Here is a 13,116-nt window from a genome sequence, read left to right on the forward strand (position 1 = left end):
ATTCTTTATTACAATTTTCTGAAAGAAAAAATTCATTTTATCAACAAATAATTTGTGAAGAAACTTGTGAAGTAATTCCAGGATAGAATACATTTCCTGGTACATTTAATAATTAAGTATATACATGTTTTCCTTTTTAATGCCACAAGTTGTAGATCAGACGAGTTTGCGGGATCATCTTCTGTCCATCATCTCTTTTATATCAATCCACAAGCAAACGTTTGTTATTACATCTACTAAACTGTTACCTGGATTCCCATGCAGCTTTATCAACATATTTATCCCTGGATCTATTTGGCCGTACATGACAAATGTATTGCTTGGAGATCCAATATGGCCCACATATTCATCCCAGGTCTAGTTGGCTCTACATGACAACTGTGTTGCTTGGAGATCCAATATGGCCTATATATTCATCCCAGGTCTAGATGGCCCTACATGACAAATGTGGTGGTTGGAGATCCAATATAGCCCACATATTCATCCCAGGTCTAGTTAGCCCTACATGACAAATGTGGTGGTTGGAGATCCAATATGGCCTTTATATTCATCCCAGGTCTAGTTGGCTTTACATGATAAATATGGTGGTTAAAGATCCAATATGGCCCACATATTCATCCCAGGATCTAGTTGGCCCTACATGACAAATGTGTTGCTTGGAGATCCAATATGGCCTAGATATTCATCCCATGTCATGTTGATCCCTACATTACAAATATGTTGCTTGGAGCTCCAATATGACCCACATATTCATCCCAGGTATAGTTGCCCTACATGACAAACGTGTTGCTTGGAGATCCGATATGGCCATCACAATAGTCAGATTAAAAATATTGTGATCGCTACATCTCCTGATTGGATGGTCATATCAACATAGGATTTTAACTGCAGCACTTTTAGTTATGATGTTTAGTTGGTACTAAATGAACATTATACCAATGTAATATCCAATATGGCTGCCATTGCATCCATCATGAAAGGCATTTAACTGCCATTCCTCCTTGATGGATGGTCATATAAACATGGAATTTTCACTAAAGTCTTCTTATGATGCCTAGTTGGTCTTAAATCATGATCTCGTTTAACATCTAATATGGCCAGCACAGTGGCCATATTGAAAACCTTGTTATTACTACCTTGCTGATTGTATGGCCATATCATCATAGAGTTTCCACTAAAATACCCCTTATGATGTCTAGCTGGCTCAAAATAAAAATGGTGTTGATCTGATATCCAATATGGCCTCCATCTTATAAATTTTCAATTAAAAATGTGCTAATTGGACATCTAAAATGGCCACCACAGCAACCATTTTTAAAATCTAGTTATTGCTCCTCCTCCTGAATGGAAAGTATTATCTTGAAAATATTTTTGTATCTACTAATCTCCAAATGAATAGTATAACAACATGTTGTTTTCACCAATAGACTTCTTATGATACCTAGATTTTCCTAAATGAAAATGGTGCAGTTGTACTTCCAGTACAGTTACAATGACAGCTATCTTAAAAGTCTAGTTGTCACTGTTCCTTCTGAATAGATGATTATTATGACATTGGATTTTTCCCAAAAGACTTCATATGATGTATGCTTTGTTCTAAATGAAAATGGACCCAAGCTAACATCCAGTATATGTACCACTGCAGATAATTTGAAAATATTTTGATCAGTGAAGAATATCAGAAGTGGTTTCAATACTCGAGTGTTGAATAGAAAAAATGTCTTGTCTTGAATTCCAGAAATTCATTGCAGACAGCAGAGTTTCAGTCCCTTCCTGGGACTCTTGTTTCATCTACCAGTCTCATTCCTTCAAAGCATTCTGTTGCCTTTTTTCCAGGTTTGACTTGGTACCAGGAATGGGCTGCAGCAGTTGAATTGGCTTGGATCCACCCTCACAGCCAGGTATTGATGCTTGGTAATGGGAAAAGGCCACCCTCAGAGTATTGTTTATCCTTGGTACTGGGTATGGGCCACAGCAGTAGAATTGGCTTGGATTAACCCTCAGACTGGTGTTGATACTTGGCACTGGAAATGGGCCACAGCAGTTGAATTGATTTGGATCCACCCTCACAGACTAGTGCTGATACTTAGTACTGGGAATGAGCCACAGCAGTTGAATTGGCTTGGATCCACCCTCACAGACTGGTGCCGATACTTGGTACTGGGAATGAGCCACAGCAATTGAATTGGTTTGGATCCATCCTCACCGACTGTGCTGGGAATGAGCCATAGTAATTGAACTGTTGGTTACTTCCTCTACATAGTTTGTTTACATTAGTAATATGTGAATCTGTCTCGTATTAAACTTGCAGTTTGTATACCATAAATAAAAGCTGATGTTGTTGTGATTGTTGTTGTAGGTTTAACACCATTTTCCAGCACAAGATAGGCCATACATGGTGTCCATTTTTCAGCACAAGATAGGCTATACATGGTGGCCAGTATAAATGGTGGAAGAAGAACCTGGGAAAACTCTGGAAAGAACCACTGACCCATGAGAAGCTATTGGCAAGCTTTCTCACATTCCCACATTTACCGAAAATGAGACTGGAAATCCATGTAGACAAAGATGAGATGGCAATGTTCTGTAACGGTAGCGCTTTAGAACACTCGGCCACTCAGGGCCCCCCCAACAACCAGTGAACAAATTGCATAAGGTCGTACAATAACTTTGTATGACCTGATACAATATCATGAAGAAAAAATGAATCTGGTAATTCCCTACAGATATACTTTGAAATGTTTTCGGCTCGTTTGAGTGTGACTTTTTGGAAAAGGTTCTGAAATCTTTAACTTTTGTGGAATCTATTTGCCAGTGATTTTGATATTTTGCAAGTTATACTGGTGAGACATTAAATGGGTTTAAAGTCAAAGGTTCTAATTTAGCAGTCAGAAGAATCATGTCCCTTGATTGTCTATTTTCCTACCTTTGCATACTGCACCATAACTTTATCAAATAAAATTATACCTGAATATACATGTATTATTATACATTGATATTTTTATGAGACCTTGACTGAGATGCATTTCCTGGATGTCACATCTTCATCTAGAATAATTATGTCCCCTGAAAACCTATCAACTCCAAAGCTTTGGGTTTCCAACACAAGTTCTACAGCACGAGGCTATATTGACCGAGTCGGTTTGGATTTAGTGAAAAGACAAAGAACAGTCATGAAAATGATACATTTATTTATGATGTATATATGCACAGTGATTAACCTGGGTCTACTCTATTCCAGATACTTGCATGTGCATTCTACTATATTCTGATTTCTTGACCACTGTTTGTGTACACATGCACTAAATACTGTTGTCTTTGGCAGTGAGTTCAAAATGAAATATTGAGAGACATTTCCATGTTGCCCAGTTAATTTTACACACATTAAATTCAGCAAATAATAAACATGAATTATAATATTATGTTAACATACATAAATGCTTTGACAAATATGAAAATAATCTGCCAAAAAAGGGCAAGCCTAGATCCTTGCTTCCAATCTATAGAATGGACCTAGAACATTACTTCTGTATAAAGGACATATAACCTTACTTGCATACAAAGGACAAAGAACCTTACGTGCATACAAAGAACATAGAACCTTACTTGCATACAAAGGACTAGAACCTTACTTCCATACAAAGGACATAGAACCTTACTTCCATACACAGGACCTAGAACCTTACTTCCATACACAGGACCTAGAACCTTACTTCCATATACACGACCTAGAACCTTACTTCCATACACAGGACCTAGAACCTTACTTCCATATACAGGACCTAGAACCTTACTTCTATACACAGGACCTAGAACCTTACTTCCATACACAGGACCTAGAACCTTACTTCCATACACAGGACCTAGAACCTTACTTCCATACACAGGACCTAGAACCTTACTTCAATACACTGGACCTAGAACCTTACTTCCATACACAGGACCTAGAACCTTACTTCCATACACAGGACCTAGAACCTTACTTCCATACACAGGACCTAGAACCTTACTTCCATACACAGGACCTAGAACCTTACTTCCATACACAGGACCTAGAACCTTACTTCAATACACAGGACCTAGAACCTTACTTCCATACATAGGACCTAGAACCTTACTTCCATACACAGGACCTAGAACCTTACTTCAATACACAGGACCTAGAACCTTACTTCCATACACAGGACCTAGAACCTTACTTCCATACACAGGACCTAGAACCTTACTTCCATACACAGGACCTAGAACTTTACTTCAATATGAACACAAGCTGCCCCCTGAGCCATTCAGCAAGACCAACATTACCAGTGACCATTAAAATACACACAACTATACTATGAAGTACATGAACTAAAACACTAGTGTGTTTTAAGTATAACTAAAACACTAGTGCGTTTCAAGTATAACTAAAACACTAGTGTGCTTTAAGTATAACTAAAACACTAGTGTGCTTTAAGTATAACTAAAACACTAGTGTGCTTTAAGTATAACTAAAACACTAGTGTGTTTTAAGTATAACTAAAACACTGGTGTGCTTTAAGTATAACTAAAACACTAGTGTGTTTTAAGTATAAGTACCACCAGACATGTTACATATGCATACACGTAAAAATCCTGGTGAAATGTTTATACATCAATTTATCTACAACAAAATTAATTACATGGGATTATAAATAGCCAGGACACTTTTCATCCTTTACTGTATTAAACATATATGACTCTGCCAAATCAGTCAATTTCATTTCGAAATACAACTGTTACATAAAACAGACTATATCTGAACATTAATAAAAATAGAAGCATGATCCCAGTCTGACATCTACGTACAAATTTCAATATGATTTTGTGGTAACAGGATTATTAGGATGGCTGCACAGTGATATTAGGAGGGAGTAGTGAATGACATGACCATCCAATCAGGAGGAAGTAGTGAATGACATGACCGTCCAATCAGGAGGGAGTAGTGAATGACATGACCATCCAATCAGGAGGGAGTAATGAATGACATGACCATTCAATCAGGAGGGACTAGTGAATGACATGACCATCCAATCGGGAGGGAGTATTGAATGACCTGACCATCCAATCAGGAAGAAGTAATGAATGACATGACCATCCAATCAGGAGGGAGTAGTGAATGACATGACCATTCAATCAGTCAGGATTAGTGATACATGATATTCAAGATGGCTACACGTGGCCATATTGACCATATGTGGCCATACCAACTTCAAATCAGCACCACTTTCATTAGGATCAATATATGATAAAAATCTTGAATGAAAACCCCATTTGACATGACCATCCAAGCAAGAGGAATAGTGATAGCAATATGATGGCCATACTGGATGCGAGATCAACACAAGTTTCATTTAGAACCATCTATGCATTATAATGTCTTTTTGAGAAAGTAAATGTTACAGCAAATTGCAATTCTCTGAGAATGCTTACCTGGTACAATTAACATTATGAATATGAGCCAGCTACATCCCAAGTCCAGCCCTACTAAAAGATGAAGATTCATATTTTTGTATATACTATATAGATGAAGGGCAGTAACTCTTGCTCAATCTCTTGTCACCACTAGCAACAGTGAGCCAAATGGATGTTTTCGTACAGCCAGGGCATGATGCAGTTTAAGTGATGTGGACCTAAACATACATGACAACATATCAAGACTGGCAGAGACATGATGCAGTTTAAGTCGACCTCAACATGCTTGACAACATATCAAGACTGGCAGAGACATGATGCATTTCAGGTGATGCGGACCTAAACATGCATGACAACATATCAAGACTAGCACAGACATGATGCAGTTTAAGTGATGTGGACCTAAATACGCATCAAAACATATCAAGATTAGCAGAGACAGGCAATACATTAGCCACTGTAATGGTGAGCTACTCTGCTAGCAGTGTGGGCTGTTGACTCCCTGGCGTGTTGGTTTGCTATCTGAAAATCACTAAAGAGGCCAGATCAAACATTGAAGACATAGCAAAAATATTGATAATTAGTTTTGACACTTATCCAACACTGTGATGGGTGTTCAGTATGGCATGTGGTGGGACGTGTCTGTACCAGCGCAACAGAACGTAATTGATACCTGGTTTTGACAAATAAAATGGTTTAAATATCCTTTGGGTCACAGAGATGTTTGGTAAGCTGATCATACATTTTCGCTGGATCTGAATAATATCCCATGTGCCCATTCTTAGATGCCTGAAGCCCACACTCATCTTGTGATGCTCTTTATGCCAACTTTGCTACTTAAAAATGAAGGAGCAATCCCCATAGTATCTAAATTATCGATGCAAGATGAAAAAAGGGGTAAAATGTGACCTGAAGACCACAGGAATTGCGTCATATTCTCCTGTACCCATTGTTGACTCATGTGCTGCTAAAAGTCTGATGCATCCAAATGTGAATGCAACATATTTGCATTCATCTCCCCTGCCCAAATCAAGCATCTTCCTTCCGATTTTTAGGTGTGGGGAAGGGACTCATTAGCGTCTACAAGAAGGCTCAGAACTGATTCTGTATTCAAATGTATACTTAATATATCTGTACTGGTCTTGCATGCTTTGTCTTGCTTCTCTGTGTCTTTTGGTGGAATGGCTGACCATGTGTCCCCAGACCAAGAATTGCACATGTTGCAAGTGTAGAAGAGATAGGCTTTGTGATGTCAGGTGAAGGATAGAAGAGGTAAAATGGCACCTGTTATAAACAGTGCACGAACTAAAGACAGTGGTTGAGAACACTTCAAATTTAACATTCATCAACAATAGGAAAAAGGTCAAAGAAAGTGATAAATGTCACAAAATACCAACAAATTAGTATATTAAAGTAACATGTACCACATGTGTATTGATCAATATTACTTCAAACTAATGCACACTTTTGAATGGATGTTTGATTTTCACACAAAGACTAAAACTGGAGACACCTGGTGGCAGCAAGAGGAAGTAATGAGCAAGAGTTACAGCCCTTTGCCAATATGCTCTAGTAGGGTTGTATTCAGGAGGTAGCAGTCTTTGTTCCTAATATTAATATGACTGGGGGATTTATGCATGGAAGAAAACCCATGTTATTAAGACTTTCTGCCCATGAGAAGTGGCAACAAGACTTTCAAGATGTCCACCGTGGTGGTCAGAGTGGGTATCAGATCAATACTAGTTTTATTTAGGACCAATTAGACATTACAAGAAGTCTTTTAGTGATAACCACATATTGAGCAGCAATCATCCATGAGCACCACCAGTAAGTTTAGGAGGAGTAGCAATAACAAACTTGTACTAATGGATGGACAGATATGGACAACATAATACCCCATAAGCTCTTCTGCCGTATGACCAGCTGAGGTAAAAACTACATGTTATTAATAGTCATACATTACCTCCTAGTCAGGACTGCATCCAAATAGGAAATGCCCAAGATGCAGCCAAAGCCTTGGCCTGTTGCAGTTTGCATACAGAAGCAGTATTACCTATTACAGTTTGCATACAGCAGCAGTATTACCTATTACATTTTGCATACAGCAGTAGTATTATCTATTACAATTTGCATACAGTAGCAGTATCACCCATTATTGTATGCATACAGTATCAGTATTACCTATTACAGTTTGCAAACAACAGCAGTATTACCTATTACAGTTTGCATACAGCAGCAGTATTACCTATTACATTTTGCATACAGTAGTAGTATTATCTATTACAATTTGCATACAGTAGCAGTATCACCCATTATTGTATGCATACAGTAGCAGTATTACCTATTACAGTTTGCATACAGTAGCAGTAATATCTATTACAGTTTGCATACAGTAGCAGTATCATCTAATTGAAGTGTGCATACAGTAGCATTAATACGTATCAGTTTGCATACAGTAGCAGTAATACCTATTACAGTTTGCATACAGTAGCAGTATCACCCATTACTGTATGCATACAGTAGCAGTATTACCTATTACAGCTTGCGTACAGTAGCAGTAATACCTATTACAGCATGCATTCAGTACCAGTAATACCTATTACAGTTAGCACACGGAAGCAGTAATATCTATTACAGTTTGCATACAGTAACGTAATTACCTATTCCAGTTTACATACAGAAGCAGTATTACTTATTACAGTGTAACTTAGCACAGTTCTCTATCATAAACGTTTTCAGCAGTGAAGTTACAAACAATACAGAATTTAATTAACAAACTGTCAACAAACAATCGGATGTAAATTTAAAAATATCTGCCATCCTGAATCCTTTACTTAAGGAAGCACAACTCCATTTCTGAATGATATCTTATGTCATAATAATTCAAACAAAAACATCTCTGCGAAACATAATAAAACCCAGGCAAATAAACATGATTGCTAAAAATGCAAAATGCACATAAATGTTTACACACGTGTTGAAAATGTTATATCTACAATAAAAGGTCAGTGAATCAGCATGCACTGTTATGTGCACAAACTGATAAATTAATAGCTATCAAATACACCACTCCATCGATAACTCGCGCACATCGGGGTGCAGAAACATCGACTGCACTATAAGTGAGGCGCGAGTTATCGAGGGACCTATAAAATAATAAGCCTCAAACCAATAATGTGATTGACGACATAACGGAGAAATGGGTGGGGGGTAGGCAGATTTATACTGTTGAATACTCACTTTATAATCGTTATGAGATTAACTGTTAATAAATATGTCTTCATAATGGTGTATTTTATTATTTCCTCATAGGACAACATTAATTTGAGGATAAATTACAGTATATTGAGGCGATCATCGAAAACATTATTCCACGTGGTTTCCGTTCACTTAACATGTGTACCACTTCACATATTGTGTACTAAGTCACTAATTTTATGTTGGGGGGCCCCGAGTGGCCGAGTGGTCTAAAGCACTTCTTCGTTACGGATCACTGTCATCTCACCTCTGTCTGCGGCGGTTCGAGTCTAAGATTCAGCCAATGTGGGCATGTGAGAAAGCTTGCCAGTAGCTTCTCGTGGGTCGGTGGTTCTTTCCGGGGTTTTCCGGGTTCTTCCTCCACCATTAATACTGGCCGCCATGTATAGCCTATCGTGTGCTGAAAAATGGCGTTAAACCCCACAACAACACAACAACTAATTTTATGTTGACTTGGATACATTCTAGTTTTATTGTTTGATCCAAATTAGATGTTTTTATATACAAAAGATCGACTCTTTTCGAGAAACAGTGTTGATCGAACGATAGATAGATAAATAGATTTGAATGTGATAGAAGTAAAATGGAAAAAAAAAAACCAAGGGTTAATCAGTACTAACCTATTTAATTGGTCTACAAAATTAAAACAACGTAAATTAGAGCAAGTAAATACTTGCCGTTTGTGCCACTCTTGACAAATATCAATTCACTTTTTGAAACAAATCAGTTATTTTGTGTGTGTGTATTACTCCTTGGTTTCTCTGCTGCCGAGCAAAATCCCTCAGATTTCTCAACTGCATGAGCTTTGCGTAGTCAATATTTTGGGTCTCCAGCCACCTTATGGCAATATCAAAATATCTGATTGCTTCCTGTGCAGAGGGGTGGAGGGGGTGCAACATCTGCGTCTGCATCACTTTCAACACTTGTGTTACTCCAGTTAGAATCATCTCCTGCTGCAAATTTGTTCGCTATAGAAATAATCATAGTTTCATCTGACATGTATTCGTCTGTGGGGCAGTCATTGTCAGCACAAATCCACTCCTCCATATCATCAAGAGAAACGTCCATCTCAGGACCTTGAGTCTGTACGAATTTCTCCCAAACAGCCTCGGCATTAATGACATCAGTTTCACTGAAACATTCGAAATCACTATCATCATCGTTGTCTCTGTTACTGTTTTGCTTTACGTGAAAGGCAGCCTCATGACCCTTAATCCAGCACCCGAGGTCTCTTGTAATCGATTTTTTTTAATGCAACAAACACTTCCCCAAGTTGTTGATCAAAACAAAGCTGGCATGTACATGTAATTAGGTTCTCACAGAAGTACTCATGGGTTTCGATGTGACGGTCGATTGACTCTTTTCATGTTTTCAATGAACAGAATAAGTTGTGATTATAATGTTTACACTGAAACGGAATTAAAGGATTAGAACATGACTTTCACACAGGAAGACATTTAATTGGTGTTTATTTCATTCTTTGTTGCCACCTGTTAGCATTTACCAGAAGTTTTCATTGATCGCTATTTCACCAGACTGTTTATTTACAGTATACTGACAACTATTTATCATAACAACTTACATAATATATGATATCTTTAAACAGAGGTCTCGCTAGGATTTTAAAACTGGGTCTTTCTGCCTCTGAATTCAATCACTAAATATCAGTACATTTTCTCACTCGGCCGCCAGTCAAATACTTTGAACTAGCCGCCTAGCTGTTGCATCATGTTCTTTTTTTTAAAATGTACTCTTATAAAATGGCAACAGTACATCAAAGAGTCTTTCAGTCACTGAATTCTGTCATTGTAAATATCAGCACAGTTAACTGATCAACACATTTTCGCACAAAGCAGGTGGCTGAAACAGGACCGGCAAATCTTTGAATTTTCCCGCGCACCTATTACATGCGTACGGAGGACACCAGCCTCAGTGATTTTCTGCGTCCCAGATCAAAAATTGGCGTCCAAATACGCGTAATTAAGCATTTTCGAGATCTCTGAAATTAATTCTTCTTTCGAACTTGCAAATTTCAAACTATGGATTATATTTTTATGGGCATTAATCACCATTTTCGATGATAAATCGAGCAATGTATCAAGGTTTAATTTATCAATTCTTATCGTAATTTTTTCATGTTCAGCATATTTTAAAGATATTTTAAATACATTTTCTCTGGAAAAATTGGGAGCCAAGACGGACACCGCGTTATAAGCGGGATCGCGAGTTATCCGGGCGCGAGTTATCGAGGGAGCGGTGAATACAGTTTTCAACTTCAAATTGTTCTCCAAATTTTCCATGCAAATGATCAAGAATTTCTACTACAATTTACCAACTGGACCCTGGTTTTGAAAATCATACCCCAAGTTTGCATGCTCATGAAACTTGTTTTTTCCTGGCAGAAAACACACAATCTAAGCTACTTTAATCAGTAGTCTACAAATAAAACACACAGTCTAAGCCACTTTAATCAGTAGTCTACAAATAAAACACAGTCTAAGCCACTTTAATCAGTAGTCAAGAAATAAATTGGTTTAACCAGAAGTAAAAGATAAACCGTTCATGTTGGATGTCATACACATTGTCTCCCTCAGAGAGATTCACAGAGTCCTGGACTTTAATCAGTTCCTCAAGTAAACTGGACTATATCCTGCATTAGGGTCTGACTCCTTCCATTCAAGAAAACTGGACTATATCCTGCGTTAGGGTCTGACTCCTTTTATTCAAGTAAATCATTGTCAAGTTCTGGAATGTTTATTGCTCACTTTTCAAGAACTGTGTCCTGCTTAGTAGAACAAATGTTTAAGACTTGTTCTTAAACTTAATTGAATGGCTGGTAAACACATGTAATGTTTATGACTCACTTCACTGAGATAGATTCTTTGGCTTAAAGGCAGAAAAGTTCATGATTTACTAGAGAGATTTTTATTTTGATTCAATGTCTCATGTTTTTATTAATTAACATCAATTCTGCTGAGATGCTTGTTTCAAATAATAACAGTTTGTGACTCACACTTACTAATGTACTATTAAATCAAGAGCACTTTAGAGACAGATTCTTTAACCAAACCAGCTGTTTATTTTCTTGTGGTAGCAGTGAGCAGGGATTGCTGAATCTTCAGTCTCAAGCTGACAGTCATTCCACCATCTGCAGAACTATATCCAAAAATGACGATGTTTACAAACAAGTGCAATTACTTATTCATAATAATACAGATATGGCGGCTGTAATTGTATGACACACAATTTCTTGAGATAGTGAATTTCCTTCCATACTCAATATCTTCTAGCTGTAAGTAGCTCTTTATTACCATTTAAACTTGTGAAACCTTTATGACAAAGTTTTTTCTCGTATATATATATATATATATATATATATATATATATATATATATATATATATATATATATATATTAAATTCTTATACTGACAGATATTTCCCCATTATTTCCCCTCACTCTCCTCAGTTGTTTTCTTCAACTCTAGAGCTTCTACCCTAGATGCCAAAGCCTGTATTGCACCTTCAGCAGTTTCTAATGATCCCTTAACTGTTTCTATAGTACTGAACCAAGTCTTCAGGATATCCAGGTAGGATCCAGTAGGGATTCCTGAAACTTGAATTCGCTGAATTTCCTGTGATATCTCATTCTGAAAACTGGGGTCTCCACACTGCTGACTGAGGGTTATCAATGTTGAGCTGATGCTATTCCAGCAGGTATGATACTCCATGGCATTCATCTTGCATGACTTAGCATGTCCGTACAGTTTGTTCCTGTCTTCTCGCAAACATTTTATCATGTCCACTTCCTTCTGAGTCAGGGAAGGTACAATATTGTTAAAGAGAGCGGAAAGAAGTGTGACATCATAGTCTTCTACGTTTGTATTGCCTCCATTTGTTGGGAACAGGATATCCATCTGAGACTGGTATAACACTTTTCGTTTAAGAAGACTGTTGAGGGATTTCCTGTTTTTGGCAAGATAATGGTCCAACGTGCAGGTCGGAGTGACTGTGTGACGACTTAACAATTGTCTCAGAATCCTGGATCCAACATCAACCAACAGATATGTCAGACGCATGAACCTGTCTGTGTCACCAGCTGGTGGAGTTTGCATGGGAACTGCAGAAGCTGAAATATGACAAAATGTGTACAAAGACTCAGTACGTGCGTGCACATTGTAAAAGCTTTCAATATTTCCTTAGGTTATGTATGAATGTTATAAACAAAGAAAAGAGCATTTTTGTACTGTATTTACCAAGACTATATCAACAAAGTATACTGGATTTCATTTGAATTTGCTGTGCCTATATTAACAAAGTATGATTTTTATTGAATTTTCCATGAATATTATGAAAATAAGTATACTGGATTTCTACAGAATTTACTACTTAAGACTATATTCAATGCAAAATCATGATGCATGAA

General features: G+C 37.5%; 1 protein-coding gene across 1 annotated transcript in view; it reads right to left on the minus strand.

Annotated features, from left to right (window-relative positions):
* Positions 1-12,016: 12,016 nt before the first annotated feature.
* LOC149770957 (uncharacterized) overlaps positions 12,017-13,116 on the minus strand; it is a 139,537-nt gene continuing 138,437 nt past the window's right edge. Inside the window, exon 16 of the mRNA XM_089948941.1 lies at positions 12,017-12,819. Within this exon, the coding sequence (XP_089805067.1) occupies positions 12,137-12,819 (683 nt within the window). The 3' untranslated portion in view covers positions 12,017-12,136. The remainder of the gene's footprint in view (positions 12,820-13,116) is intronic.

The sequence above is a fragment of the Sinohyriopsis cumingii genome, unplaced genomic scaffold (genome assembly GCF_028554795.1).
Source record: "Sinohyriopsis cumingii isolate HCF-2022 unplaced genomic scaffold, ASM2855479v2 utg002187l, whole genome shotgun sequence".
Classification (NCBI taxonomy): Eukaryota; Metazoa; Mollusca; class Bivalvia; order Unionida; family Unionidae; genus Sinohyriopsis; species Sinohyriopsis cumingii.